Here is a 26839-nt window from a genome sequence, read left to right as displayed (position 1 = left end):
CCCGCTTGTGTTCCCTCTTTTGCTGTCTGTCAAATAAATAAATACAAATCTTAAAAAAAAAAAGTCTCTTACGGTTTGTCTCCCTCTGATTTCATCTTGTTTTATTTTTTCCCAGGTTTCTTTCTTTTACTAACCAGAATCATGCTGTATGTATTGTTCTTTGATGTGCTTACTGGAAATGTTCTCAGCCTAGCACACTCCTTCTTTTTTTTAAGATTTTATTTATTTATTTGAGAGAGAGAGAGCAGGAGAGTGGAGAAGGTCAGAGGGAGAAGCAGACTCCCCATGGAGCTGGGAGACTGATGCAGGCCTTGATCCTGGGACTCCAGGAATATGACCTAAGCCAAAGGCGTTGCTTAACCAACTGAGCTACCCACCCAGGTGCCCTAGCACACTCCTTTTATCCATTACATATTCCACATAAATAGTGTCACTGTTTGGGTTGCTTCCTTACGCTGTTATAATTATGCCCACTTTTGTGGAATTTGAGGGGAAAAGTGCCAGTTTGAGCCCCTGACAATCTGAGGTGAAGCCATATTGACTTGGCATTGAGCTGGTGGCAGGCCATGCATGCTCACTTGGGCAGGGGAATGGCTGGACTGTGAATTTGGGGCCCACAAGCCGAAGGGATAATGTGTGACAGGGACATGCTGGTTTCGCTTTTAACTTTTGTTTTTCCGGGAAACTCTATCTCTCCTTCTATCCTAAATGAATGTCTTGCTGGATAGAAAACTCTATCTCTCCTTCTATCCTAAATGAATGTCTTGCTGGATAGAGTATTCTTGGCTCTAGATTTTTTTCCTTTTAGCACTTGGAATTTATCAGGCCGCTCCCTTCTGGCCTGCAAAGTTTCTGCTGAAAAACTCACTGATAGCTATATGGTGTTTCCCTTGTATGTCATCGCTTTCCTTTCTCTTGCTGCTTTTAAAATTCTCTCTTTATCACTCTTTTGGCCTCTTATTTACTTTGTATCTTGGTGGAGACCTCTAGAGGCTGGTTTTGTTGGGGGCTCTCTGTACCTCCTGGATCTGGATTTCTCTTTCCTTCCCCAGATTCTGTAAGTTTTCAGCTATTATTTCTTCAGACAAATCTTTTGCCCCCTTTCCTCACTCTTCTCCTTCTGGGATCCCAATCATACGACTGTTATGCTTCACAGTGTCGCTGAGTTCCCTGGGTCTATTCTCATTTTTCATATTTTTCTCCCCTCTCATCGGCTCAGCTTGATTACTTTCCATTACTCTGACCTCCAGGTGGCTGATCCATTCTTCTAATTCCTCTTGTTTGCTATTTATTCCACATGGTCTATTTTTATTTCCATTTAGTGAGTCCAATAACTCTAATTGGTTCTTTTTATATCTCCTATCTCTTTGTAGAGGGTTTCATGGAGGTTCTGCACTTCTTTCTCAATTCTAGCAAGTATCTTTATGACCATTACTTTAAATTCACTGTCAGACATATTACTTATCTCCATTTTGTTCAGGTCTCTTGCTCTGATTTTGTTCTGCTCTTTCATTTGGGACACAGTCCTCTGTCTCATTTTGTCTACTGTTGTGTCTGTTTCTCTGTGTTGGAAAGTCAGCTACAATCTCCCACATTTGAAAGTAGCGGCTTTATAAAGAAGAGGTCCTGCAGTGCAATGTCTTCTTTTTACCAGAAAACGGTGCTTCAGGGGTGGTGTCTCCTATGTGTGTTGCTACAGGGATGTCCTACTGTTGTGGTGGAGCTGTTTCTGCCTTCAGTCCAGCCTGCAATGGCTCTCTGCCTATTGTGGGCAGAATCTGGTGCCTATGTTGTTAGTGGGTTGTCTTGGGCTTGAGTTGAGTCAGATCAGATGTTTATAGGAGATAAGTAGAACTAAACTTTGGGCACTTTCCCTGTGTTGTCACCTGAGAAGCTTTTGTTGGTGGGTGGGGCCTGCAGTCAGACCAGCTGCCTGCCCCCAGCCCACTGCTGGGGTTGCAGTCAGACTGGTGTGTGGTTATCTTCCCCTCTCCCTGGAGCAGAACTCACTTTGGAGTGATGTTGGCCCTTGTCTGGGCTGTGCACACACTGCCAGGCTTGTGGCACTGCTTTGATCTGAGTGGGTGGATTTGCTTCACTGTGGCCTCTTATCTATGTTGGAGTCTGTTCTGCCAGTTTTCCAATTGCTTTCTGGATTATTTATGCCGATGTGGGGGTTTTCTAGGTGGCCATGCAACAAGAGGTGAACCCAGCGTCCTCCTACTCTGCCATCTTCCCAGCAGCCTCTATGTATTTTTTTTTAAATCAAATTACTTTTCATTGGTACATATCCTTCCCCCCACCATTTAACTTTTTTGTCTGCACCTTCTAGCAATAACTGTGCCTCAGATAAACCTTATTGACTACGATACTGCGCAAAACTTGTCTGTACCTTTGAAACCTTACTTGTCTAGGCACTGAGATTTGAATTCATTAAAGCAAATGGATGCCCCATTTTTTTCATCACCTATCTCTGACTTCAGTTTCCTCTTACCAAGTTTCCTCTTACCAAGTTAATATCACCACTGATGATCTATGATACCAATGAGCTGCTCTGAACTACTTCTGCTTTCTAGTTCATGGCTGGCCAGGAAAGACCCACATATGACAGAATCACCCAACAAAGGATCTGTGAATGCATGAATACGGTGTGATAGAAAAAAGGGGCATGGCTTTGGATCCCCAGGAAGCCAATTAACTCTACCCAACAAAAAACTACTCCTTATTCCAAAACTTTGACCCTAGCAACCGAATTACCTAATCAAGTTACTGGAAACACTAAGAGGAGTTAGACTATAGTGAATAAGATTTGCTGTAAACCCCTTAAAAATATTAAAAACCTCAAAACCTATGACTTGATAGTTCTTACACATCAGTACTTAAAATCCTAATTAAAATGTTAGTGTCTAGTAATTTTTATTGTATTCTATGACCATGCATATATTTACAAAAGTTTCAGGGACAAAGGCTTTACCACAATCATGACATTTCATATATTCATAAAAGGAATTTATCTAGTTTTAAAAGTTGGGATTCAGAGTAAAATTTCACAGAAGTGAAATACTTTTCTTTGCTGAAGCCTACCTTATTATACTTTAATTATAAATTTTAATTAATGATTCATATTACATTTTTTGAGACAGGATCAGAAAAATCCATTCTTAAAAATAACCAAGACTTGACCGAAACAAAAGAAACTCTGAACATGTTAGAACCACTTAAAAACAAAACATCTAGATAGCTTAAAATATATGTTATACTAGTTTTAATTAATATATCAGCTTATATATCACATGATGTTATTCATTTATATACTATTGTTAGTATTAGTTTATTGTACTTACCAGAAAACCTGATTTCAGTAGAGTTAAACATAGTTTTTCTAAATATCAAAGGTCCTGATTTCTAAAATGAAACACAAGAAAATACAGAAAGATTTAGTTAAAAATTTTTTTTCTCTATTTAGTAGTACAGTTTTACCTTTGAAAATATACACTTCTAACTCTAGCACTCCCGTGACCAGAGTGATTATTTCTTAAAAATGTAAATCTGGTCCCATCATCCACTTGCTTAAAGTCTTGTCCCATGGGTCTACTCTCTAAGAGGCTCCGGGATGCCCTTGCTTCAAGTGCCTCAGCTGGAGAAAGCCAACACACAGGAGGTAAGGGCTGCTGCCCTGTACCATTACTGTTGCTCAGGAAGGAGACCTATTTGTGCATCTTCAGTTGCTTTCTCGGTATCTATTCGAATGTACTTTCGGTAAAACAACCATCCCTGTTCCTAAATTGTTATGGTTTCCCAATGTGTGCTTATAACATACCAATTCTTACTGCCGCTCATAGACCCCTGCATGATCAAGGCCTGCCCACCTCTCAGCACCTTTCTCTCAGTGCTTTGAGAGCAGGATACTTCTTCGGGCTCTCAGGACCTTAGTAGTCAAGCTGAAAACTTACTTAAGAGCCCTTCCCTGTCACTCTGTCCACCTTGTTAAAGACTTCTGGTTTCTCAGGCCAGTTCAAGACCCCCTTCCTAAGGAAGTCTTCCACCAGGCACCACATCAGGCCAGGCACTCCCTTACACAGTCTCTAGGACCCATCCTTCATGACCCTTGCCACAATTAAAATGAAATAATCCATTACTTAGTTATTTAATATCTGCCCTAAGCAAGAATGAAAACACTGTGAGAAAGGATTGTGTTCAATGAACAACTGGTTAGAAATGAAAACCCCAGATGATAGGCAGCTCTTTCTTGATAACCTTCCACCCCAACATTTTCAACAATAACAAATCCCCTAGCCCAGACCCCCTCCTCTGAGCTCCAGATCCACATACCCAACTGCCTCAAGGTCATGTTCACCCTAGTGGAGACATTCCACACTAACCTGTCCTAAAGCAGACACATTCCTCTCTGTTCCTCTCTTTCTACACTAACCATGTTGGTTGCAGGTGATGCCATCTTCAGTCACCCCAGCCTTGACTCCTTCTAGCTGCTTAGCTCCATCACCCAATCCCCAAGGCATGTCTACTTTATCTTGCAAAAACTTCCCAAATTAAGTTCTTCTTCTCTATCCCTGCCACCACTGCTCCAATTCAGGCTCTCAACATTGTCTGCCTCCTGCTCTGCAATAACCTAATTGGTAATTCTGCCACCAGATCTGAGTCTATAATTCATGCTTAGATAGCAGCCATAGTGATTGGTACTTATGCCTACAATCCTTCAATGACTCTCCTTCGTTCACACCCAAAATCTGTTATTGGTGGCCTAAGCAAACCTATAAATGGGGTCTGTTTGGCCCACATCAGAACTTTTAAAAATGTTTTGGATTAGCTGACATGATAAAAATATGGATTCTGGTTTTCCCTTAAAAAAAAAAAAAAAAAAAAAGAGGAGACTTGGCAATTCTGTGTCTACATTGCCATATAAGATCCACTAGCTGAATGGCAGCTGACCTCTTCAGAAGGAGCACATAATCTACAGGCCACAGCTCTCCCAGCATCCCCTGACTCTAGTTCACTTTACTCAGTGGACATCACTGGCCTCAGACCCTAGGAGTCCTGGAGTTTAGACCCGCGGCAATAGGTTTAGGGCTAAGCTGTGGGAGGCTTAGAGTAGCCTAAGTCCCCTTTAACATTCCAACCAGAACCTCATTCAGCAGAAACACTAAGAATTTCCTGCATTGCTACTTTTCTACTCCCTTACTTCATCCAGGTAACACCCACTCATCTTTAAAGACACAACCAGACATCAAGTCTAGAAAGTGGAGTTAGGTGACACTGCCCCCCACCCCGTCCCCAGTGCTCCACTAATATTCCAAGGATGCTGCCATGTATATAACTACTCATGAATCTGTTGTCTCTACTACTATAGGAGCTTCTTGAGAGAAGAAACTGTTGTTTAAATTCATCTTTGCAACAACAATGGCCAGTCTAGTACACTGTGCACAGCAGATGATCAAACTATTTGTTTGCTTTACAATCGAAAGAAGCACTTCTTTTTTTTTTTTTTTTTTAAGATTTTATTTATTTGTCAGAGAGAGAGGAGAGCGAGCACAGGCAGACAGAATGGCAGGCAGAGGCAGAGGGAGAAGCAGGCTCCCCGCCAAGCAAGGAGCCCGATGTGGGACTTGATCCCAGGACGCTGGGATCATGACCTGAGCCGAAGGCAGCTGCTTAACCAACTGAGCCACCCAGGCGTCCCGAAAGAAGCACTTCTTAATACATTTGCAATACAAATAAATGAGAGCCTCCCTCCCCTTTCTTATTCTTCTTTTTTTTTTTAAGATTTTATTTATTTATTTGACAGAGATCACAAGTAGGCAGAGAGGCAGGCAGAGAGAGAGGAATGGAAGCAGGCTCCCTGCTGGGCAGAGAGCCCCATGTGGGGCTCGATCGCAGGACCCTGGGATCATGACCTGAGCCGAAGGCAGAGGCTATAACCCACTGAGCCACCCAGGCACCCCTCCTTTCTTATTCTTAAGGGCAAATTCTAACAGCTTGAAATGGGGTGGGGGGGAAATCAGTGTATTATCCACAAAGAAGAGATTGATGGACTGCTACTGATCTGATGTAGGACCCAAGGAAAAATTTACCTTCCTAAAGCAGAAAGTAAAGTCATTTTTTCTTCAGGGCCTTTGGAGTTTCACCACCCAAAGTATAGCTGGCCAAGAGTTTTGCAGATAATGATCAAGTAGTTTAACAATCTGTGCACGGCTTGTTCACTTCCAGTATGGTTTACTCTAAGTTTATGATATTGTCATTCACTAAAGAAATGGCATGAAACCACAAGTGTGGTTCTCTGAGTTTTGCTTTTTACTGTTCAGAGAAATTCAATAATAGAGATGTGCACGCTCTGTCACTGACACATATAATGGGACGCCAACCCAGAAGAATCCTGGAAGAAATGGTAGCACCTGGTACTAATTTTTTCTGTTTGACTAAATCAAAATGTAAGTTTTGCCTTTAAGGCTCAAACAGCATTTCAATGCATGTGGAAAATAGTCATCTTAAAACAGAGCTGGGGGGCACCTGGGTGGCTCAGTGGGTTAAAGCCTCTGCCTTCAGCTCAGGTTATGATCCCGGTGTCCTGGGATCAGGCCCCACATCGGGCTCTCTGCTCTGCGGGGAGCCTGCTTCCTCCTCTCTCTCTCTGCCTGCCTCTCTGCCTACTTGTGATCTCTGTCAAATAAATAAATAAAATCTTAAAAAAAAAAAAAAAACAGAGCTGGTTGAATCATCTGACTAGAAAAGCAAGGGATAAGGCCTCTTCCCGATTTCCTGTCCCTCTTCATCAAGGCTTTCCAAAATTCTACTCCTGCGTCGTTCCTACATCATCTCATGTGACTCCTGGATACCAAGTTCTCAAATGGCCTGTCCTGGAAAGGAAGTTTCCATACACTCATGCCTCCAGACTAGCCTTTCAAGCACTCCTTAATCATCCATCCCTCCTCATCTCCACACACACATTCCCAGAACTATGATAGGAGCCCTAGAGAAATTCAGGAACCCTAGAAGAGCGAAAAAGGGGTGGGGTGGCTGCTCCACGTTTCCTCCTTATTTAAAGAAAAAAAAAAAAAAAAAAAGAAAGACGAAAGCGGCACACAGGCTTTTAAGTTTATGCTGAGTGAAGCCTGGGAAAGTCCTGTCTAAAGTGGCCTCACGGGTGTGGCCCTACGGCTGCACCCGGGCCCGAGGTGGGGTCAAATGGCAAAGATGCGGGCCCGAGCGAGTGCCAAGGGATCTGGGGGCTCGGGTCTGAATAAACAAGAACCTGGGCGAGCCAGAACGCGTTAGAGCCCAACAGGCGCCAGGACTTCGGGAAGGCGATCCTTAGGAACAGTTCCAGCGCTCAGAAGGGAGAGCCGTCCTCATGCACAGGATTCCCCACAGCCTAGGTCGGGCCGGAGAAGGGGGCTCTCCCGGTCCATAACGGACGAAAAACTCAGTGACCGTATCACCGAGCCAGAGCAGGCCGGGTACAGACCAGATGAACAAGTCCCCGGCCGGGCCCGGGGGTCGCAGCGAGCTCCGCAAGGACCCGTAGGGCCCGAGACGCGCCACGCCTCGGTCTCCACGCTCCACTTACGTCGTTGACCGTCGCTGCCCAGAGCCCGGGCTCCGGGACGGCGCCCACAGCCGCCGGCGCCCAACACAGGAGGTAGAGGGCGACGCGAAGCAGCGGAGCCCCGACAAGAAGGCGGCGTCCGGGCTGGAGCCGGGCTCCGATGCGGCAGGCGGCGGCCATCTTGACACGGAAGCCGCACCTGGCGCTCCGAGACGCCCGCCACGCCCCGGGTCCGCACCTGGTGAGCTCCGCCCCCGGGAGGCGGGTTCGGGTCGGTTGGTGTGTCTCTAACTGGGAGGTGGACGAGGGGGTTTGGGCTTGGGCGATGAGGCCCGGTTAGGGCCCGCGAAGCTGGGCTGAGGCCCGGGCGCAGGCGTGGAGCTAAAGAAGCTAGAGCACGGCTAGGAGGGGTGGGCGGGTCAGAGAGTGGAGGCGGGCCTCGGGGCCGGGCCGGAGTGGGAAGGCGGGGCTAGATTTGGGGCGGGGGCGGGATGGGAGGCGGGACTCAGGGCCGGGCCCGAGTGTGGAGGCGGGCCGCGGGAATAGGCGGGGTGTGGACGGGACCATACTGGGGCCAGCCTGAAGCCGAAAATTCAGGTCCTAGATTTAACTGTGGTTGTAGTCCGAGCTTAGTGGAGAGTATGGGATGGTTTCATGTCAAACTTCTGCTCTTTGTGTCTCAGTTTCTTGCATCCTCTGCACGTGCTCCTACCCAGTCCTCTCAGCTCAAGGGAAACAAACTGTTCTCTAAATTCATGGAAAGTGGTCCGGAAAGTACTTTGAGGTCAGGGTCCCTGAACCCAAGGCTCTGTGTTGTAAGCGTAACGTCGGTAGCACAGTTAGTAATTTTCAGACAAATAAAGCCTCCTGGTTACTTAAAGCTGAAAGTGGCAGGGCTTACATCTGTCTTATTGTGTACTTCGCCCAGCGTTTTCTTCTTTGAAAGCTTGCTATCAAAGAGAACTCCTTTACTGTCAAATGTAAGTAATGTCCAGAGGAAAAATACAATCCCGGATTAATATTGTTATAACTTAAAATAGAACTTATTTATAGTCAAGAGGCTCTCTCTGCCTTATGAGTCACTCTAGACACTTACTCAGCCAGTAATTACTGAGGGTCTAGTCCAGAGTTCTGAGTTGAGGTTCATGTACATATATAAATGTGAAGATTGAATTTGTGAAAGCTCCTTTTCACAAGAAACTTGTAATTATATATAATTTTTTTATTGTGTCAGATTTTTATTGTTTACTAAATGCTTCGTATAGGCCCCTTGTTCTACAACCATCAAAATTCGAGAGCACAAGGAGATAGGTTTCTGGAACACTGGCCAATCCTACCCAGTAGGTGGCACTAGCAGTTTGAAAGATATTTGCTATAAATTCGTGTACTATAAATGTCTTTGTAATCCAGAAGTCTTTAACTTCCAACTTCAGTTGATGATGCTATATATATATATATATATATATATATATATATATGATTAAAATAATTAAAACCTTAATTCAGTCAACAAATATTGTGTGCCTTAGTGCTAAGTATTGCACATTTGTACAGATTGCTGGTAATAGACTCAGCGAGGATTTTACATTATTAAAGTATAAGTACTTTTGTCATTTAGGTTTTGTGGCTATTTTATTAAAACCTAGCTTCCGGGGCGCCTGGGTGGCTCAGTGGGTTAAGCCGCTGCCTTCGGCTCAGGTCATGATCTCAGGGTCCTGGGATCGAGTCCCACATCGGGCTCTCTGCTCAGCAGGGAGCCTGCTTCCCTCTCTCTCTCTGCCTGCCTCTCTGTCTGCTTGTGATCTCTGTCTGTCAGATAAATAAATAAAATCTTAAAAAAAAAAAAAAACCTAGCTTCCAAGGCAGACTGGAACTACTGTCACTGGAGCGCCTGGGTGGCTAAGTGGGTTAAGCCTCTGGCTTCGGCTCAGGTCATGATCTCAGGTTCCTGGGATCGAGCCCCACCTCAGGCTCTCTGCTTGGCAGGGAGCCTGCTCCCCGCCCCCCACCTCCCACCCACCTACCTCTCTGTCTACTTGTGATCTCTGTCTGTCAAATAAATAAATTAAATAAAATCTTAATAATAATAAAAAAAAACTACTGTCATTGACTTGAGCAAATCAAGCAACATTGGTATCTCCTGCATCCAAGGCACTGCCTTGGTAGGGATAAGATCAATGCAGCATATAGTCTCTGCCATCATTGGTGAGGATGTAAAAATGTAAAAAGATGTGCACATGTAAAAAACCAATTATACGAGGCAGAACAGGTAAAGCCTTGAAGCATGGATATTAAGAGCGTATGAGGGTAATTTGGTTATTTTTTTCAAGAGTCCTTTATCTTTTAGAGATTTCCTTCCTTTGAGTTTGCCCAGAACCAGACCCTGAGGTAAAGATTTGAGAAGTAGTTCATTTGAGAGATGCAAGAAACACCAGTAGGGGAGTGTTATGGACTGAATTTCCCCCCAAAATTCATATGCTAAAGTCTTAACCCCCAGTTCCTCAGAATGTGACTGTATTTGGAAATAGGGCCTTAAAACAGGTAATTAAGGTGAAAACGAGGTTGTATATGTGGGCCCTACTCCAGTATGACTGGCATTCTTATAAGAAGAGGAAATTAAGATATGCGTGTGCGCGCACCTCTGCGCACGCAGGGATGCGCACCCACACACAAAGACCACGTGAAGACACAGGGAGAAGACAGTCATCTATCTATAAGCCAAGGAGAGAGGTTCAGAAGAGACCAACCCTGCTGACACCTTGAACTCTGACACCTTGATGTCAGACTTCTAGTTTCTACAATGATGAGAAAATAAATTATGTTAAGTCGCCCAGTCTGTGGTACTTTGTTATGGCAGCCCGGAAAAACTGATACAGGGAGTGAGCAAATGGGACACAGAGATGATACAGATAATAAAGGGGGCATTATCACATCAGCTACTACTGTGGGCAAAGGGAATGTAATCTCATTGAGAAACTTAGGAAAAAGTGTGAAACGCATGCCTCGTAATCATCTCACTAGGGATGAAGGAGCTGAGATATCCATATCTTCATACCTGTTAGTCCTTGGTTATGATCTGTCCCTGTGGGGTCGGGGGTACACCAATGACACTGGCAGTTCCAATCTACTATGAGCAGGACACAGTAGTTCTCCCCGCTTTTGAGGAAAGCCTTTAAGCAAAGAGATGCAGGCAATGAGAGCTAGAGTCAGTTCAGCCACACTGAAGTGAAAGAACAGGAGGAATATGGGCAGGGCACTGACAAGGACCCTGCAGAAACTCATCCTGAAATATTTATATGATTTATATATGATGTCTGGGATTTTCTTTAAAATAATATAAGAAGGAGAGAAGTGAGTGGGGACACAGACAAAACAAGACTGGCCATGGGTTGAACATTTTCTAAGACCTGGAGATAGATACAGGGGCATTTACATGACTATCCTGTTTATTTTTGTGTAAGTTTGAAATTTTCCGTAATAAAAAAAAAGTTTTTAGGGTGCTTGGGTGGTTCAGTCAGTTAAGTGGCTGCCTTCAGCTCAGGTCATGATCTCAGGGTCCTGGGATCCAGCCCCAGCCTGCTTCTCCCTTTCCTCCCTGCTCATGCTCTCTCTTGCTATCTCTCTCAATAAATAAGTAAAATCTTTAAAAAATTTATAAAAATTCGTTAGAGACTTCTGCTAGATGGAGCAGTAGGGACCAAGTTACCCTCCTGCTTAAAACAACAACAATAGGGCGCCTGGGTGGCTCAGTGGGTTGGGCCGCTGCCTTCGGCTCGGGTCATGATCTCGGGGTCCTGGGATCGAGTCCTGCGTCAGGCTCTCTGCTCAGCAGGGAGCCTGCTTCCCTTCCTCTCTCTCTGCCTGCCTCTCTGCCTACTTGTGATCTCTGTCTGTCAAATAAATAAATAAAATCTTTAAAAAAAAAAAAACAATAAACACCAAATATATGAAACAACAGTTTTCAAGACACTGGACAGCAGGTAATGGACAATTATCACATTCCATAAGAATTAAATAGATAGATAGATTAATTAAATCAGGCCCTCTTATTGGTCCAGCTTACTAGCTTAAGAAAGTTTCCAGATCAAAATATGGGAAGAGAAACCAAAGCAGACCTAGCAGATTCCCAGAGGGTAGAAGATGGGATCCAATGCTGGTTTGTAGGACTGAATATGGAGAGGAAAGAGCTGTACAATGAGGGAACCTTGGGATCTCTAGATGGTTCTCCTCAAATCTTCAGCAAGAACTGATCAGTTTCCACATGGGAAGAAACTGCCTGATGCCAAGAAAAGATTTGCCAAGAAGGAACAGTACCCGAAAGGCTGGGAATAGTGCCTGCTCTGACCAGCTAACCCAGGGCATTTCACAGATTTATAGGGCATTTTCTAGAGTTCTCGAAATTTTTTTGCCCCGACAATGGAGACTTAACAGTCCCAAATTAAATAAGGCTCTTAAACCCAATGAACAAATCTTAAAAGCAAGACCTAAAAGGTAAAATAGTTTCCAAAAAAGTGTGTCCAAGAACAGAACTTAAGGATATTTATAGGTATTATAAAAAATCTCCAGCACCCTAGAAAATCAAATCACAATGTTTGTCATCCTATTAAAAGTTACCAGGTAGGGGCACCTGGGTGGCTCAGTGGGTTGAGCCTCTGCCTTCAGCTCAGGTCATGGTCTCAGGGTCTTGGGATGGAGCCCCGCATCAGGCTCTCTGCTCGGCAGGGAGCCTGCTTCCCCCTCTCCCTCTGCCTGCCTCTCTGCCTACTTGTGATCTCTCTCTCTGTCAAATAAATAAATAAAATATTAAAAAGAAAAAAAGTTACCAGGTATGTGGGGTGCCTGGGTGGCTCAGTGGGTTAAGGCCTCCGCCATCGGCTCAGGTCATGGTCTCAGGGTCCTGGGATCGAGCCCCACATTGGGGTCTCTGCTCACCAGAGAGCCTGCTTCCTCCTCTCTCTCTGCCTGCCTCTCTGCCAACTTGTGATCTCTGTCTGTCAAATAAATAAATAAAATGTTAAAAAAAAAGTTACCAGGTATGCAAAGAATCAGGAAAATATAAGACATAAGAAGAGAAAAAAAATTGGGGGCGCCTGGGTGGCTCAGTGGGTTAAGCCGCTGCTTTCGGCTCGGGTCATGATCCCAGGTCCTGGGTTCAAGCCCCGCATCGGGCTTTCTGCTCAGCAGGGAGCCTGCTTCCTCCTCTCTCTCTGCCTGCCTCTCTGCTTACTTGTGATTTCTCTCTGTCAAATAAATAAATAAAATCTTAAAAAAAAAAAGAAGAAGAGAAAAAAATTGAAACTGATCTAGAACTGACATGTCAAAATGAGCAGAAAAGAATATTAAAAATTATTGTAACTTTTTTTTTTAAGATTTTATTTATTTGATAGAGAGAGATCACAAGTAGAGAGAGAGAGAGAGAGAGGACGAAGCAGGCTCCCCGCCTAGCAGAGAGCCCGATGCGGGACTTGATCCCAGGACCCTGAGATCATGACCTGAGCCGAAGGCAGAGGCTTAACCCACTGAGCCACCCAGGCAGCCCCTTATTGTAACTTTTTATTAAAGATTTTATCCATTTATTTGAGAGAGAGTGTGAGAGAGAGAGCACACAGCAGGGGCAGAAGAGAGGGAGAAGTGGACCTCCCTGCCAAGCAGGGAGCCCAATGCAGAACTCAGTCCCAGGACACTGGGACCATGACCTAAACCGGAGGCAGACAACCAACCGACTGAGCCACCCAGGCTCCCCAAAAGTTATTGTAACTTAATTCCATACGTTCAAAAGTTAAGTAGAGACATGGAAAATAGAAAAAAGACCAAATTAAGTTTCTGGCAATGCAAAATACAATGCATGAGATAAAAAATATTCTGGATGGAATTAATGACAGATTGGCTACTCTAGAAGGAAACATTAGTGAACTTGAAGACATAGGAATAAAAACTAATCAAAATCTTAGAAAAGAAAAAAGAATGAAAAAATATTAAACATCAGTGAGCAGCGAGGATCAGTGTGTAGTCAAGTGGCCCAATATATGTGTAACTGGAATCCCAAAAGAAGGGAGGGTCAGAAAAAATTTTTGAATAAATAATGGCTGAAATTTTCTCAAACTTGATAAAAACTATAAACTCACAGATCCAAGAAGATAATTAAAGGCAAACAGAAGAAATCCAAAGATTACACCAAAGCATATCATAAGCAAATGCATAAAATCAGTGATAAAGAAAAAGATTTTAAAAGCAAAGAAAAAGGGGGCACTTGGGTGGTTCAGTCAATTAAGTGGCGACTGTTGATTTTGGCTCAGGTCGTGATCTCAGGGTCCTGGGATCAAGCCCCACATCAGCCTCCGTACTCACTGAGTAGTCTGAGGATTCTATCTCTACCTCCCCCTCTGCCTCTCCTTCTGATTGCACTCTCTCTGTCATTCTCTAAAATTAGTAAGTAAATCTTTTTTTTTTAAAGGCAAAAAAAAAAAAAAAAAGAGGATGTGTTATATACAAAAAAAAAAAAAAAACCCCAAAGAGATAAGAATGACATAAATTTCTTGTCAGAAACAATACAAATAAGAAGACAATGGAGAAACATTTTAGAAGTATTGAGAGAAAAATTTTTTTTCAATCTAGAAATCAATACTCAGCAGAAATATCTTTCAAAACAAATGAGAAACAGTCATTTTCAGGGACACCTGGGTGTCTCATTTGGTTAAATGTCTGCCTTCAGCTCAGGTCATGATCTCAGGGTCCTGGGATCAAGTCCCGCATTGGGCTCCTTGCTCAGTGATGAGCCTGCTTCTCCCTCTGCCTGCCGCTCCCTCTGCTTGTGTTCTCTCTCTCTCTGACAAATAAATAAATAAAAACCTTTAAAAAAAAAGAATTGTTAAAAAAAAAATAGTCATTTTCAGATTTATAAAAGCCAAAGGAATTAATCGTGAGAAGACCAGCCTTGAGAAGAAATGTCCAGAAGATGATTCTAGGTGGGAGACTGGATTCACACAAAGGAATTAAGAGCAGTGGAAATGGTAACAACATTATAAGATCTTATAATTGAAATATCTTTAACAGATATTTTACTACTTAAACAAACATAATAACACTATTTTTGGGTTTATCACATGTGTGAAATAAAATCCATGCCTCAATAGCATAATGCCCAGGACTGGAGAAGTGGAAATATACTATTATATGATTTTTATACTATACATGATATATCACTTGAACAGAGACTGATAAGTTAAGTATATAACTATAAATCTTAAGATAATCACTAGAAGAACAAAAACTGATGGGAGGTGAAATGGAATTATAAAAAATATTTTATTATTCCAAAAGAAGGCAGAAAAAAATAGATAAAGGGAATAAAACACAGATAGGACAAATACAAAACAAATAACAAGATGGTTGCTTGTAAACCAACCGTATCAATAATCATATTAGATGCCAGTGGTCTAATTAAGTAAAAGACAGTGATGTCAGATCGGTTGGAAAAAAAAAGAAAAACCAACTGTATGTTGCCTACATGGAAGGCACTTTAAATATAAAAAATGCAAATAGGTAAAATTGAAAAGCATGAAAGTTGTATGAGAGGAAAGCTAGAATGACTATACTAACATCAGACAAAGTAGATTTCACAGCAGAGAATATTTTGAGGGATATAAGGAAGGTAATGTTATAATGTTAAAGGGATCACTTCATCTGAAGGAAACAATAATCCTATATACTTATGCACCTAATAACAGAGTTTAAAATGAGTGAAGGAAGAACTAGATGGAAATCTATAAACACCCATAATTATAGTCAACCCCAAAAGAAACCTTGAATCCATTAGCAGTCATTTTTTGTTCTCTCCTCTGCCAGCCCCAGGCAAACATTAATCTACTTACTGTCTGTATGGATTTGCCTGTTGTGGATATTTCACATAAATGGAATCACACAGTATGTGGTCCTTTGTGATTAGCTTCTTTCACTCAACTTATTTTCAGAGTTAATCCACATTGTATCATATATCAGTACATTATGGCTGAATAATCTTCCATGGTATAGATATCCCACATTTTGTTTATCCATTCGTCATCCACTGATGAGCATTCAGGTTGTTTCCACCTTTTGGTTATTATGAATAGCACTGCTATGAATATTTGTGTATAAAGTTACTGTGTGAACCTCTTTTCAATTCTCTTGGATATACACCTAGGAATGCAACTGGTGGGTCATAATGTAAATCTATATTTTAACTATTTGAGGAACTGCCAAGCTGTTTTTTAAAGCTGCTATAGTATTCTGTAATCTCATCAGCAATGTATGAGGGTTCCAATTTCTCCACATCCTTACCAACACTTTTCATTAACTGTCTTTTGGATTATAGCCATTCTAGTACCTGTGTGATAGTATGTTACCATTATTTCCTTTTAAATATTTTATTTGTAAGTATTCTCTACATTCAGTGTGGGGCTTGAACTCACAACCCTGATATCAAGAGTTGCATGCTCCACCAACGGAGCCAGCCAGGTGCCCCCTCACTGTGGTTTTGATTTACATTTTCCTAATGACTAATGATGTTGAATATGTTTTCATGTGTTCATTGGCTGTTATATATTTTCTTAGGAAAAGTATATATTCAAATCCTTTGCCCTTTTAAAAAGTGGGGTTTTTTCCCTTTTAAAAATTAGGTTGTCTTTGTATTGTTGAGTTGTAAGAATTATTTATATTTCTAGATATAAGTCCCTCTTTATCCAGCCTAATGATCTCTGTCTTTTCAATTAGAATGTTTAATCCACTCACATTTAGTGAAGCACTTATCACTGGCTGAACAGGGAACACTGTGAATGCAGGGCAAACTTGTAAATTTCCTGAATTTGGGATATATTCTCCAAGCTGTAGACAGATCTATAAACAAATATTGTTTATATATTTATATACATATTTTATATATATAAACAAATACCTTTCTACAAAAGGTAGAGGCTTTATTGCCTCATGATGTTTAAGTACAGCAATGTTTAGTAATCTAAACCATGCTGACCCAGGGATGACATCCCTAAAAGCCAGACTTAAAAAATGAAAACAAGAATAACTTTTTTTTTTAAAGATTTTATTTATTTATTTGTCAGAGAGAGAGAGGGAGAGAGAGCGAGCACAGGCAGACAGAACGGCAGGCAGAGGCAGAGGGAGAAGCAGGTTCCCTGACGAGCAAGGAGCCCAATGTGGGATTCAATCCCAGGACGCTGGGATCATGACCTGAGCCGAAGGCAGCTGCTCAACCAATTGAGCCACCCAGGCGTCCCGGGAATAACTTTTAAAAATTAACTAAGCAGGGCTCTCTGCTCAGCAGGGTGCCTGCTTCCCTCTCTCTCTCTCTCTCTCTCTCTGCCTGCCTCTCCGTCTACTTGTGATCTCTCTCTGTCAAATAAATAAATAAAATCTTTTAAAAAAAAATTAACTAAGCAGAGGCATCAGTAGCCAAGCATTGGAGGAGAAACAGTCTATAGGATTAATTCAGGCAAGCCATTAAACAAATGAGAAAACACACAGTAATAACAACCACCTCTGGAAGGAGGAACAAATAGAATCTATAGTTGCTGTTATATATAATCTGAGATATCCAGTTTCAACAAAAAATATGTGAAACATGCAATGAACAAGTTAACTCATACACAGAAAAAAAAAGTAGTCAGTAGGAATTGTCCCTGAGAGGCCCAGATGACAGATTTGGTAGGCATTTTATTATTTTAAAAGCATCTATTTATAAATATGTTCAAAGAACTAAAGAAAATTATGCTTAAAAATTTTTAACTAGAGGGGCACCTGGGTGGCTCAGTGAGTTAAAGCCTCTGCCTTCGGCTCAGGTCATGATCCCGGGATTCTGGGATCGAGCCCCGCATTGGGCTCTCTGCTTGGCGGGGAGCCTGCTTCCCTTCCTCTCTCTCTCTCTCTGCCTGCTTGTGAATTCTTTCTGTCAAATGAATAAATAAAATCTTAAAAAAAAATTTTTTTTAAACTAGAAATCAAATAGAGAATACAAAGAAATACAAGTTATTAAAAGAAAAGTGGCACATTCGGAGTTAAAAGTACAATTACTGAGGTGCACCTGGCTGGCCCAGCTGGTACAGCATGCAGCTCTTGATCTCGGAGTCGTGAGTTCAAGCCCCACACTGGGGGCAGAGTTAACATAAAAACAATTTTTTTTAAAGGTACAATTACTGAGATGAAAAACTCTCCAGAAGGACTCAGAGCAGATGTGAGCCAGCAGAAGAAAGAACAGTTGAATCTGAAGATAGATCAGTAGAGATACTCTAACGTGAAGTATAGAAAGAAAAGATTGGAAAACTATGGATTTATGTAACAAGAAATTATTTTCTATACTTGGAGAAACTATGTTAAAAGAAGCCATCAGGACTCGTGGAGTTTAAGTGGCAGTCTACATTCTCTTGAACTGCCCAGACCATTGTGGTATAATGGAACTTTGGTTTTCAAACTCCTGCAAATGGCCCTTTAATTTTAAGTTTGACAGGGCAGGGCCTGAGGGCCTGCTTCCAGCGAAAGCACGTGTTCTCTAGTTCTGAGGTTTGTTGGAGTCTAAACATCATCTGCGGGCTTGGCTTCAACAAAATGTGCAAGTCAGAGCATTCTGAGGAATATTTTTTAAAAGAAAGTATTCATCTAAAGCCCTGTGTTCCCTCCTCTAGACTGTTATTCAAGACAGCAAGGCTGTTCTTTGCAAATCCCAATGTCCAGAAAAAAGCCTTCTTCTCAGGGAATATTAGTAAATGGATGAATTGATTATATGTGGCCTCACAGGACTGTTGTTTGAAAACACTGCCTTGGTTAGAATTTATAACTGTGCAGTCTCGATAAGTCCACGAATTAATTTCATATTCTCGTGTCCTTAAAACGTAGGAAGGGTTAATGTATAGAACAATCAAGTTGCTCTTTCAAGTATCTACACATGGAATCCCATTTCAGTAGAAGATGATGTACATGAAAATATTCTGAGGTAGTGGTCTTTGGGTTACAGCATCTAGAAATAATCATTACCCTTTATAAAAAAGGATTTTATTTATTTGACAGAGAGAGACACAGCAAGACAGAGAACACATGCCGGGGGAGTGGGAGAGGGAGAAGCAGGCGTCCCGCTGAGCAGGGAGCCCAATGCGGGGCTCAATCTCAGGACCCTGGGATCATGACCTGAGCCGAAGGCAGATGCTTAATGACTGAGCCACCCAGGCACTCCTAAACATTATTTTTTTTTTAAAGTTTTTGTTTTAAAGATTTTATTTATTTACTGGGGTAGGTGGAAAGGAGCAGAGGGGGGAGGGAGAGGGACAAATATGGTCTACACTGAGCGTGGAGCCCAACAATCCGAGGACACTGAGATCCCCACCTGAGCCAAAACCAAGTCCCACGCTTAATCAGCTAAGCCACTCAGGCACCCCTCATTATATTTAAATATAATTAATTTAGGTAATTTAGACAGGCTCACATGAAACAGAGGGCAGTTTTACTTCTGTTCTGGGAGCTTTAAAAGAGAGGATAAAATCTACATGTAGAAACATCATGCTTTACAGAAATGTTCATTAAAGAAAACAAAACTTCCCATTTTTTCATTTGTCACCTAAGGTAACTCCATGTCTTCAGAGAAGTTAAGTTGCTGTCATAGCTGGTTTATTTTTGGGTCCATTATTTTCCCATTGACTCAGCAGAAGTTCTCACTTGTTTTTGCCATTGACCAGGAGAAGTCACAAAGGTCCTGACTTTCATGAGTCAGGATTAGTCTGGCTACAGTCAATCTGACTTGCAAGATAAGAGACTGTGGTTTGGCCTGTTTCCTGAGCTGGAACTTCTGCTGGGTCTGGGGTCATGGAGGCAGAGGGAGAGTCCCTCCATCCTGGGAGGGCACTCAGACCCAACTCTGGTCCTACAATCTTGTCCAAAGGCCACTACTGCCATTACCCACATCTGGGGATGGATGGGCACTGAGGCTCACCAGTAGTCAAATTCCAGGATGAGATGGATAGGAGAGGAACCGCTGGGCATCAGGGTATAGAGAGTTGCCTGCCTCTGAGCCCCGGAGTAATCTGGGGTGAGGGATGACAGCGAGTCTCCTTCACTCTGCCAACTTCCTCATCTCTGTGCATCCCCGGCAATGGTGAAATTCTTTTATTTTTGAGTTGGTGTCATCGTAGAGGGAGTTGATAACACAATCAGGGAAAATATTTCTAAGATGACAACTGGTGAATTTGTACAGCATAAAAAACAAAATTGGGAGAAGCTTCCATTTGGGAAAAGTCTCTAATAGACATAAAGTTCTTTCAAAGACCTTGCCTCCTTCCCCTTCCTACAGAACCACCCAGGGGGTTGCAGGAGAAGGGATTGCGATTTGTGCTGTACACTTATGGAAAACAACTCGGGCTCCAGCAGGCCAAGTGACCTACCTAGACGGTCAAGGAGCATTCACATGACTGGTTCCTGTCCAGCGTCTGCCCCTGCCTGTGTGGCCCAGCTCAGGAGGCTCTGATCTTCACTTCTGCTTTCTACTTAGGAAAGGAAAAGAAAGGAAAGGAAGGAGGTAGGGTGGGAGGGAAGCAAGGAAAAACCCTCCCAGGGCAGAGCTAGTCCCAACCTGTAGGTCACTAGTATTTCTGGTTATTTGTTTATTCTCTTGCCCTCTTCCCCTCACACGAAGACAATGACCCAATTTGTTTCTCTCTGTTTTCTCTCCCCCCTTTTTGTCCATAAGAGCCACTTTACAAGAGTAATTTGAGTTTTACAAAAGGGAATTTAAAAAGGCTATTTTCAGTTCATGTGCAGGAGTTTCCCAATGATGGCGTTCTCTGAAACTTACTTCTTCCAGAACTTTCAAACATTTCTCAGTGAGATTTGAAATGTTGGAATATGGTTGCGCATCTTCATTTCCCTCTGGGATAAGGAAGTAGGGATGGGAAGGTGCCTGCCCATCGCATCCATTTAATCAAGGGCCTGGTGCATTGCTGTGGGTTTACAGACAAAAGTGAGTTTCTCTGCTGTGTTTGTTGATGTCTCAAGAAAAGCCAGAAAGCCATAGCTTGCTCACCTCTCCACGCTCTTCTGGAGCGGAACTGGTCCAGGCTTCTTGGCCCTTCCTCAGGCCACACGGTACAGACTGAGCAAACTGGACAGGATTTGGGGGGCCGTGGACATTGATGAGCTATTTATTATCTGTGTTTACACTGTACAATTATAGTCAGAAATATAAAGCACAAAGTATATTAACTTAGGTATTTCATGTTAAATTTATATGAAACTGCCAATAACATTGTTTCAATTTATTTTTCTTATGCATGTGAACATACCTTACTACAGTGGGTTTTTTTTGCTTGAACTAGCCACTCAGTTCCCGATCTAGGATTTAATGATGAACTATTCACATTCTTTTTTTTTCAGATTTTATTTGTTTATTTTAAGAGAGAGAGAGAGAGAGACGTGAGAGAGGGAACATATGCAGGCAGAGTAGGAGGGGGGAAGCAGGCTTCCCCTGAGCAGGAAGCCCAATGCGGGGCTCGATCCCAGGATTCTGGGATCATGACCTGAGCTGAAGGCAGACGCTTAACGACTGAACCACCCCGGCGCCCCAAACTATTCATATTCTTGATAGTCACCATCAATAAGAAATTTTGCACAAGTAGGTGATATAAAATTTTTTGTTGGATTTTTTCAACAACCATTCCAAAATTTCTAACAGCAGAAATTATCTATTATCTTTATAGGTTTTAACAGTCCCCCCCCTTTTTTTTTGCTTGTTCACTGATAAAATGTAATGCTAGCTTTTTCTACAATGCAGATCCTTTTCAAGCCCTCAGAACTTTCTTGTATGGAGCATTTCATAGCAACAGTGAAACGGGCTCCTGCTAGAGTCTGGGGCTCCTGGGTTGGCAGCCAAGACCAGGACCCAGGCTGTGGGGGCCACACCCTGTGTGGCCAGCGCCCACACAGATCCTCACAGCCTGCGGCAACTTGGGTGAGGCTGCTCCCAAGTGGGCAGCAACAGGCCCGAGGAATCAATGCTCACACTGCCGTCTGTCTATTGCCTTCACCAGGAGAGTAAGTTAGGGTCTCCCTGCCTCAGCCTGCCCATCTGTGAAGTGGAGAGAACAGTAGTACGTACCTGCTGGGGGTGTTATTAGGATGAAATGAGTGCTATGTGTGGCCACACAGTAAGTGCTACCTAGGTGTTTATTAGATACAATTAAAAGGTCAAGGGGCTCTGGAGCAAAGACCCGAATCATGTGCTGTACCAGCCAGAATCATATTACTTGGCTCTAGAATTCTGGCTGCACCGCTCCCTAGATGTGGCCCACAGCAGGTTACTCAGCGTCTCCAGCCTCGGATTCCTGGCCCATCCGTGATGATGGCATCGGTACCCATGGTAGTGTTGTACAGATTAAATAGGGCAGTTCACGTAAAGTGCTCGAAACACAGCAAGTGCTCCAGGAACACTGGCTGCCAAGACACAGCAGGGCCTGGATGTGAACTCAGAGGCACCGAGTTCCAAGCAGGGGTAGACCCTGTCCATGGTCCATGTCTACCTCCTGCAAGTTGCGACTCTCCAACAGAAAAGCGCTCCACCTGTCCAACTCTCTTCTAACAAGTTATTTTAAATCTTTCCACCCAGATTGTACTTTTCCATATTTTTTGCTCTTCATCTTTGGACTCTGGAGTGGTTTTTCCATATCCTGATAGAATAATGCTAAGATCGGTCAAAGCGACTGCATAGAGGGCCAGGCATTAAAGGGAATTCCTTTTGCAAAGACACAGAGGCTGCTGGTCAGTGACCACTCTTTTTCCAAGTAAGTATGACACATCCTTCCTCATTCATATTTATTAAGAAGTCCTATCAAAGAATTAATCAGTTATAAAACTTTAAATATTAAATAAATCATTCTTAGCAAATAGGTGATTCATGTAAGAATATCAGATTTTTCATAAGACCAGAAGCAAAGTCAAATACATCATTTCATTTTACCAATTATTTTAACACTTAATGGTCATAAAAAAGAAAAGGACTTTAAAAAAATACACTGACTCTGTGCTAATGTTAATACCAGGGAACAGCTGTAGAGATGAGGCTGTTAAAGTGTAAATTTTAGATCTGCAAGGGAAGCAACATGAAATAAGTCAACTTTTATTAAAATAGATCTTTTCTCTTTCCAGCATATACATATATACGTACTTTCTCTTTAAATAAATATATATTATGTATTTTTCACGATGACTTACTTGACAACATTCACCTGGTGCTTTAGGACCATGGCATTCAATTGGGAAAGGAAGACAGATTCCAAAAACATGGAGTGTACAGGGATTCTCCCAAAGCAGAAGAATTGCCTTGAGTTGGGAATGTCTCTCGGCTCTCCTCATATGAGGACTTCTGAGTCTTCTGAGGAGTTGTCGGCAAATAAAAGTCCATCTGGTGATGGGCTCCCCAAGGGCAGTGTGCTGGACTGGGACCAGGAGACTCCATTTTTTACAAGTCTGTCCTCTGGCAGAACACAGTTCTTTTCCGGGGCGGCAGAAGCCAGATCTCCCCATTCCTCATTGCCCCCGTTCAGGATGTACCTTTCCTCCTGAGGTCTGTTCTCGTGAACTTCTGCCGTCACGATGCTGACAGCCGCACTGGGAGTACAAGAACCAATAATAGAGTCAAGATCAATATTCATGTCTAGCTGAGCAAGGGCGGGGCCCTCTCCAGGGTCCTCACAACTCTCGGGAAACTGTGTGTTGATGTAAATGACATCAGCTTTGTCCTGAACTTCAGGCAAACTTTCCAAGAGCTTTTCTAGCTTCAGCCTCAACATGGAAAAGGTAGGTCGGTCCAAGGGCTCAGCTCTCCAGCAAGAATGCATTATTTCATACCTACAAGCATACAGAAGCGTGAGTTATTTCTCGGCCCAGCACCCGGAGCCCTGAGTGCAGTCCACACCTTGTTTTCACCTATTCTTTGATTCCGTCACATTTTAATCCACACTAATTCTACCTCTAGTAAATTTACTGTGGTTTGCTCATGGCATAATATTTGTTCAGTTTTATAAATGTCCCATGGGTATGTAATAAGTGATTCTCTGGCCCCAGGAATACAGAACTTATGTGGCAATTATATCTAATGTTGTGAAACAGGACTATTTCAGGTCCTCCCTTCATGCTAGAGGTTGGCAAACCATATGGCCCACGGGCTAAGTCCAATCCATTGTCTGTTTTGTAAATAAAGTTTTATTGGAACACAGCTACATTTATTTGTTGACATATTGTCTACAGCTGCTTCTGTTATCATGGCAGAGTCGAGTAGTTGTTACAGAACCACATGGGCTGCAAAATCAAAAATATGTATCATTTGGCACTTTATAGAGAAAGTATGCTAACCCCAGTTCTATACCATCAAACTGGGACTGCAGCCAGGAGAGCTGTGTTAGCTGGGCCCTGGGGCAGGGGCTAAAGTGGTGAAGGATGTCTACCTCACAGGGCTGGGCGTTTTGTGTGTGTCACTACACTGAATCTTCTCAACAGCCCTGTCATTGTTATACTGCAGTGAAAATGAGAACGGGCTCTGGGACGTTACAGATGCCACCACGGCTGTGTGGATGGGAGGGGAACCAGCCTCTGACTGGACAACTCCTACTCCCAGGAGCTCATGGCCCCTGTGCTGTGTTCTGTACAGACAACTGGCTCTTCCGGGTAGCTTCTTCATTCCCAGTGTTTGATAGAATTAAGAATTATGAGCACAACTGGGCGCCTGGGTGGCTCAGTGGGTTAAGCCTCTGCCTTCGGCTCAGGTCATGATCTCAGGATCCTGGGATCGAGCCCCGCATCAGGCCTCTCTGCTCAGCAGGGAGCCTGCTTCCTCCTCTCTCCCTGTCTGCCTTCTGCCTACTTGTAAACTCTGTCAAAATAAATAAATAAATCTTAAAAAAAAAAAAGGAATTATGAGCACAATAAAACAGAGATGGCCAAATTAGGAACTACTGGCCAGAGATGAAGAGTGAGTTATACCATCATTTCATTTTGATTCTGTCCTGTTTTCAGAAATTGATATTCGTGTCACTGGATATGAAAACAACCCAATTTAAATCATCTGACACATGGAGTAGATGCGATCTTACGAACATAAATATGCAATTCCTGTATTTTACACTGAACACGTGATGTAGATCCTTTGGCTAAATTCTTTTTTTTTTTTTTAAGATTTTATTTATTTATTTGACAGAGATCACAAGTAGGCAGAGAGCCAGGCAGAGGGAGAGGGGGAAGCAGGCTGCCGCTGAGCAGAGAGCCTGATGCGGGCTCAATCCCAGGACCCTGATATCATGACCTGAGCCGAAGGCAGAGGCTTAACCCACTGAGCCACTCAGTGGCTCCTTCTTAGGCTAAAGAATAAAGCCCCGCTTTGGCTAATTTTACTAGATGTGGTCCTTCACACATGGGCAGATCTCATCTACGGACGTGTCTAACAATATTTTTTCACTTGTTTACTTTTGCAGCCTCTAACAATACTTGTGGATGCTTCTGGGAGGTGGAAATCTGCAAAGCACTATGCCTACAAAGGGTGCCGGCCATGAAAACAGGACACTGAGGCACATTCCCCCGGCTGAGAACCCTGATTTTCCTTCACGGTGCTTTTGCCTCTCTCTGTCTTTATAAAACTTCAGTAGATGGTTACTTAGACTTGACAAACAGTTTTTGTTTCCATTTTCATGGTTTTTGTGGTATAAATCAATTTGCATGACTCCCCCCACCCCCCAACAAAGCCTTGACTGTTGGCATTCCGAGATGAGCTTTGAGGCATTCTGTCCTTAGAGACACATTCTCCTTTCCATTCCTTCATCAAGGGGCTGTGTTATCTAACTTACTTTCAATATTTCCAGGTCTTAGGAGAAAGCATTTGAATAATCTATCATTTTTTTCATGTAGCAAAGTAGCAATATCATTTTGAAACTTATTTATTTTTGAGGATTTTAATTATTTGAGAGAGAGCTAGTGAGAGAGACAGCACAAGTGGGGTGAGGGGCAGAGGGAGAAGCAGACTCCCTACTGAGCAGGAAGCCCAATGTGGGGCTTGATCATGGGACCCTGGGATCATGACCTGAGCCGAAGGCAGACACTTAACCGACTGAGCCATCCAGACACCCTGAAACTTACTTACAGTGCTTTGTGAAGTACTTAAAAATATGAACATGGGGGCACCTTGGTGTCTCGGTCATTAAGCATCTGCCTTCAGCTCAGGTCAAGATCCCAGGGTCCTGGGATCAAGCCCTGCCTCAGGCTCCCTGCTCAGTGAGGAGCCTGCCTCTCCCTCTCCTACTCTCCCTGCCTGTGTTCCCTCTCTCACTGTGTCTCTCTCTGTCAAATAAATATAAAATTAAGAAAAAAAAAAAAGAACACGGCTTTTACAGATGTGGGAGCATGTATATCGTCTAAGCTGTTCCCCACAAAGGGCAATGCCACAGTAGTGGACCAAGAGGAGGAGCAAGAGGGCCTGGAGAGTAATGGGGGGCTGTGAGCTTTAGTAATTTCAGTTTTGTGGGTGGAAAAAAAACAACAGGTTTGGTAGCTGCCCTTATAAATGGTCATTTTTGTTTTTCTGTAATGATTTTATAAGAGATAATCCAATCTTATCAGCTGCCAGGGGCTGAAGGCAGGAGAGGGGGAGCGTCTCATGGGTACAGATCTTCAGTTTCATAAGACGAATAGAGTCCTGGAGATGGAGGGTAGCGACAGTTGGATAACAAAGTGAAAGCCCTTAATGCTCCTGAACCTCACATTTACAAGGAGTTGTGTTACGTCTCTTTTACCACTATTTTTTTTTAAGATTTTATTTATTTATTTGACAGACAGAGATCACAGGCAAGCAGAGAAGCAGGCAGAGAGAGGAGGAAGCAGGCTCCCCGCTGAGCAGAGAGCCTTATGCAGGGCTTGATCCCAGGACCCCGGGATCATGACCAGAGCCGAAGCAGAGGCTTAACCCACTGAGCCACCCAGGAGCCCCCAGTTTTACCACTATTTAAAAAGAGAATTTAGGGCACCTGGGTGGCTCAGTGGGTTAAGCCTCTGCCTTCGGCTCAGGTCATGATCTCAGGGTCCCTGGATCGAGCCCTGCATCAGGCTCTCTGCTCAGTGGGGAGCCTGCTTCCCCCCCCCCCCGCCCTCCAACTCTCTGCCTGCCTCTCTGCCTACTTGTGATCTCTCTCTCTGTGTCAAATAAGTAAAATAAGAATCTTGAAAAAAATAAAAAATAAAATAAAAAAGAATTTAAAAAGATGCAAT

General features: G+C 43.0%; 2 protein-coding genes and 1 long non-coding RNA gene across 6 annotated transcripts in view; 1 reads left to right on the top strand and 2 right to left on the bottom strand.

Annotated features, from left to right (window-relative positions):
- TMEM87B (transmembrane protein 87B) overlaps window positions 1-7741 on the bottom strand; it is a 53442-nt gene extending 45701 nt beyond the window's left edge. For both annotated transcript variants that reach the window (XM_047744176.1, XM_047744177.1), the window contains exons 1-2: window positions 7583-7741; window positions 3345-3405 (exon numbers count right to left, since the gene is read on the bottom strand). In XM_047744176.1, coding sequence (XP_047600132.1) covers window positions 3345-3405; window positions 7583-7741 — 220 coding nt within the window. The remainder of the gene's footprint in view (window positions 1-3344; window positions 3406-7582) is intronic.
- On the top strand, window positions 7666-25152 carry LOC125108409 (uncharacterized). Of its 3 annotated transcripts, XR_007129894.1 has the most exons (4): window positions 7666-7802; window positions 22197-22371; window positions 24140-24253; window positions 25057-25152. It is a non-coding gene; the product is annotated as an uncharacterized LOC125108409 (long non-coding RNA). The 3 variants fall into 3 exon arrangements; XR_007129895.1 differs by lacking the exon at window positions 24140-24253; XR_007129893.1 differs by lacking the exon at window positions 25057-25152 and having other exon boundaries at window positions 24140-24377.
- MERTK (MER proto-oncogene, tyrosine kinase) overlaps window positions 22389-26839 on the bottom strand; it is a 113647-nt gene continuing 109196 nt past the window's right edge. The window contains exon 19 of the mRNA XM_047744175.1: window positions 22389-23437. Coding sequence (XP_047600131.1) covers window positions 22939-23437 — 499 coding nt within the window. The 3' untranslated portion in view covers window positions 22389-22938. The remainder of the gene's footprint in view (window positions 23438-26839) is intronic.

Source organism: Lutra lutra, chromosome 9 (genome assembly GCF_902655055.1).
Source record: "Lutra lutra chromosome 9, mLutLut1.2, whole genome shotgun sequence".
NCBI classification, from domain to species: domain Eukaryota; kingdom Metazoa; phylum Chordata; class Mammalia; order Carnivora; family Mustelidae; genus Lutra; species Lutra lutra.
Note: the sequence above shows the minus strand (reverse complement) of the source record. Positions and strands in the feature narration are given on the sequence as shown.